The 2,236-nt window shown below is 34.8% G+C and overlaps 1 protein-coding gene across 1 annotated transcript in view; it reads right to left on the reverse strand.

The window, feature by feature from the left end:
• Positions 1-1,815, reverse strand: part of LOC128250435 (zinc finger protein 675-like) — a 4,188-nt gene extending 2,373 nt beyond the window's left edge. The window contains exons 1-3 of the mRNA XM_052975424.1: positions 1,527-1,815; positions 855-938; positions 48-203 (exon numbers count right to left, since the gene is read on the reverse strand). Coding sequence (XP_052831384.1) covers positions 48-203; positions 855-938; positions 1,527-1,815 — 529 coding nt within the window. The remainder of the gene's footprint in view (positions 1-47; positions 204-854; positions 939-1,526) is intronic.
• Positions 1,816-2,236: the final 421 nt, after the last annotated feature.

Below are 2,236 nucleotides of genomic sequence, written 5' to 3' on the forward strand. Positions count from 1 at the left end.
GTATGGCTTTTCTCCTGTATGAATACGCTTGTGAGTAATTAACTTACTTCTAACAGCAAATGATTTACCACAGATGTTACAGGGATATGGCTTTACTCCTGTATGAATATATTTGTGAGCAGTTAAGTGACTACTAATAGAGAATGATTTACCACAGGTATCACACTGAAATGGCTTCTCCCCAGTATGAAAACGTTTGTGTACTGTTAATTTACTAATCGAAGACATTGATTTACCACAGATGTCACAGTGATATGGCTGTCCTCCTGTATGAATATATTTGTGTATATTCAAGTGACCACTTCGAGAGAATGATTTACCACAGATATCACAGTGATATGGCTTCTCTCCCGTATGAGAGCGTATATGAGTAGTTAAGATACTACTTTTAGAAAATGATTTTCCACAGATATCACAATCATATGACCTCTTACTTGTATGAATGCATTTATGTCGAATTAAGGGACCTCTCTGACTAAATGATTTACCACACGTATCGCAGTGATATGGTTTCTCTCCTGTATGAATACGTTTGTGCCTAGTTAACTCACTATTTCTAGAAAAGGATTTACCACAAACATCACAAGGAAACGACTTCTCTACTTTATGGATATGTCTGTGTCTAGAAAGCTCGCTACTTGTAGAGAATGACTTATCACAAATATCACAGTGATAAGTCTTCTCATCTGTATGAATGATTTTGTGTTTATTCAAGTGTCTTTTTGCAGAGAATGATTTATCACAGATATCACAGTGATATGGCTTCTCACCTGTATGAATGCGACCATGGATAGTTAGGGAATTCCTATTAGAGAATGATTTGCTACAGATATCACACTGATATGGTTTCTCACCTGTATGAATACGTACATGAATAGTTAAGTTACTACTTCGAGAAAATGATTTACCACAGATGTCACAATGATGAGATTTTTCACCTGTAGGAATGCATTTATGTCTAATTAAGTTACCTTTCTGAGTGAATGATTTATCACAGAGATCACAGTGATATGGTTTCTCTCCTGTATGAATATGTTTATGTTCAGCTAACTCAGTACTTCCAGAGAATGATTTACCACAGATATCACATAGATGTTGTTTTTCTTTTGTATGAATATGTTTGTGTCTAGTTAAATCACTACTTCCAGAGAATGATTTACCACAGATATCACAATGATATGGCTTCTCACCTGTATGAATGCGTTTGTGCATATTTAAGTCACTACTTGTAGAAGAGGATTTACCACAGATGTCACAATGAAATGGTTTTTCTCCAGTATGAATCCGTTTGTGTTTAGATAAATCATCTTTCCGAGAGAATGATTTACCACAGTAATCACAGCAATAAGGTTTTATTCCTGTATGTATGCTTTTGTGAAAAGTCAAGTGAATTCTTTGAGAGAAGGATTTCCCACAGACTTCACAGTGATATGGCTTCTCTCCTGTGTGAATGATTTTATGTCTAGTTAAGTCACCTCTTGCAGAGAATGATTTGCCACAGACATCACAGTGATATGGCTTCTCACCAGTATGTATCCGTTTGTGTATAGTCAGTGCATTTTTGTTAGAGATTGCTTTGCCACAGATATCACAATGATGTGGCTTGTCTCCTGTATGGGTACTACTCTGATCAGTTATGGGACTTGTTTCAGACAGTGATATACCAATGATATCACTGTGTGTAGAATTTCCTCCTTTGTCTGTTAGCATATCATTAGGAAAATCAATGTCTTCAGACTCTGTTTTTATAGGAATTGGTGTCTCACATAATTCACTTTTAATCACAACTGGTCTCTCACGTAATTCACATTCCATAATTATTCTTCTCACTTTTAACTCTTATTTTCTACTTCTATATTTCCATCAAATGTGATATTGTTGTATCTAATCAATCTTCTTTCACTCTTTAAAAGATGATAAATACTGACGATGAATCTTGAATAAAATATTCTTTCATGCCAATGTCATCTGATATTTCTGAAATAATAGAGAAACAATAAGACATATAGATGGTACTTAAAACAGAGATTCAACAGCAAAAAATAGTGCTGAATGGCAAATATAAATATTCAGCTCAACAGCTTCACTTTTTAATCTGCTACCTTTAATCATAGTGACTACACAAAACCTACATGATCTGCACATATAACACAGACTACAGCTACATCTTTTCATTGTCTAACATTATCTACGTCAAACTACAGAATAGTTGGAGATAACATTCAGCTCTCTGACC

Source organism: Octopus bimaculoides, chromosome 21 (assembly GCF_001194135.2).
Source record: "Octopus bimaculoides isolate UCB-OBI-ISO-001 chromosome 21, ASM119413v2, whole genome shotgun sequence".
Taxonomy (NCBI): domain Eukaryota; kingdom Metazoa; phylum Mollusca; class Cephalopoda; order Octopoda; family Octopodidae; genus Octopus; species Octopus bimaculoides.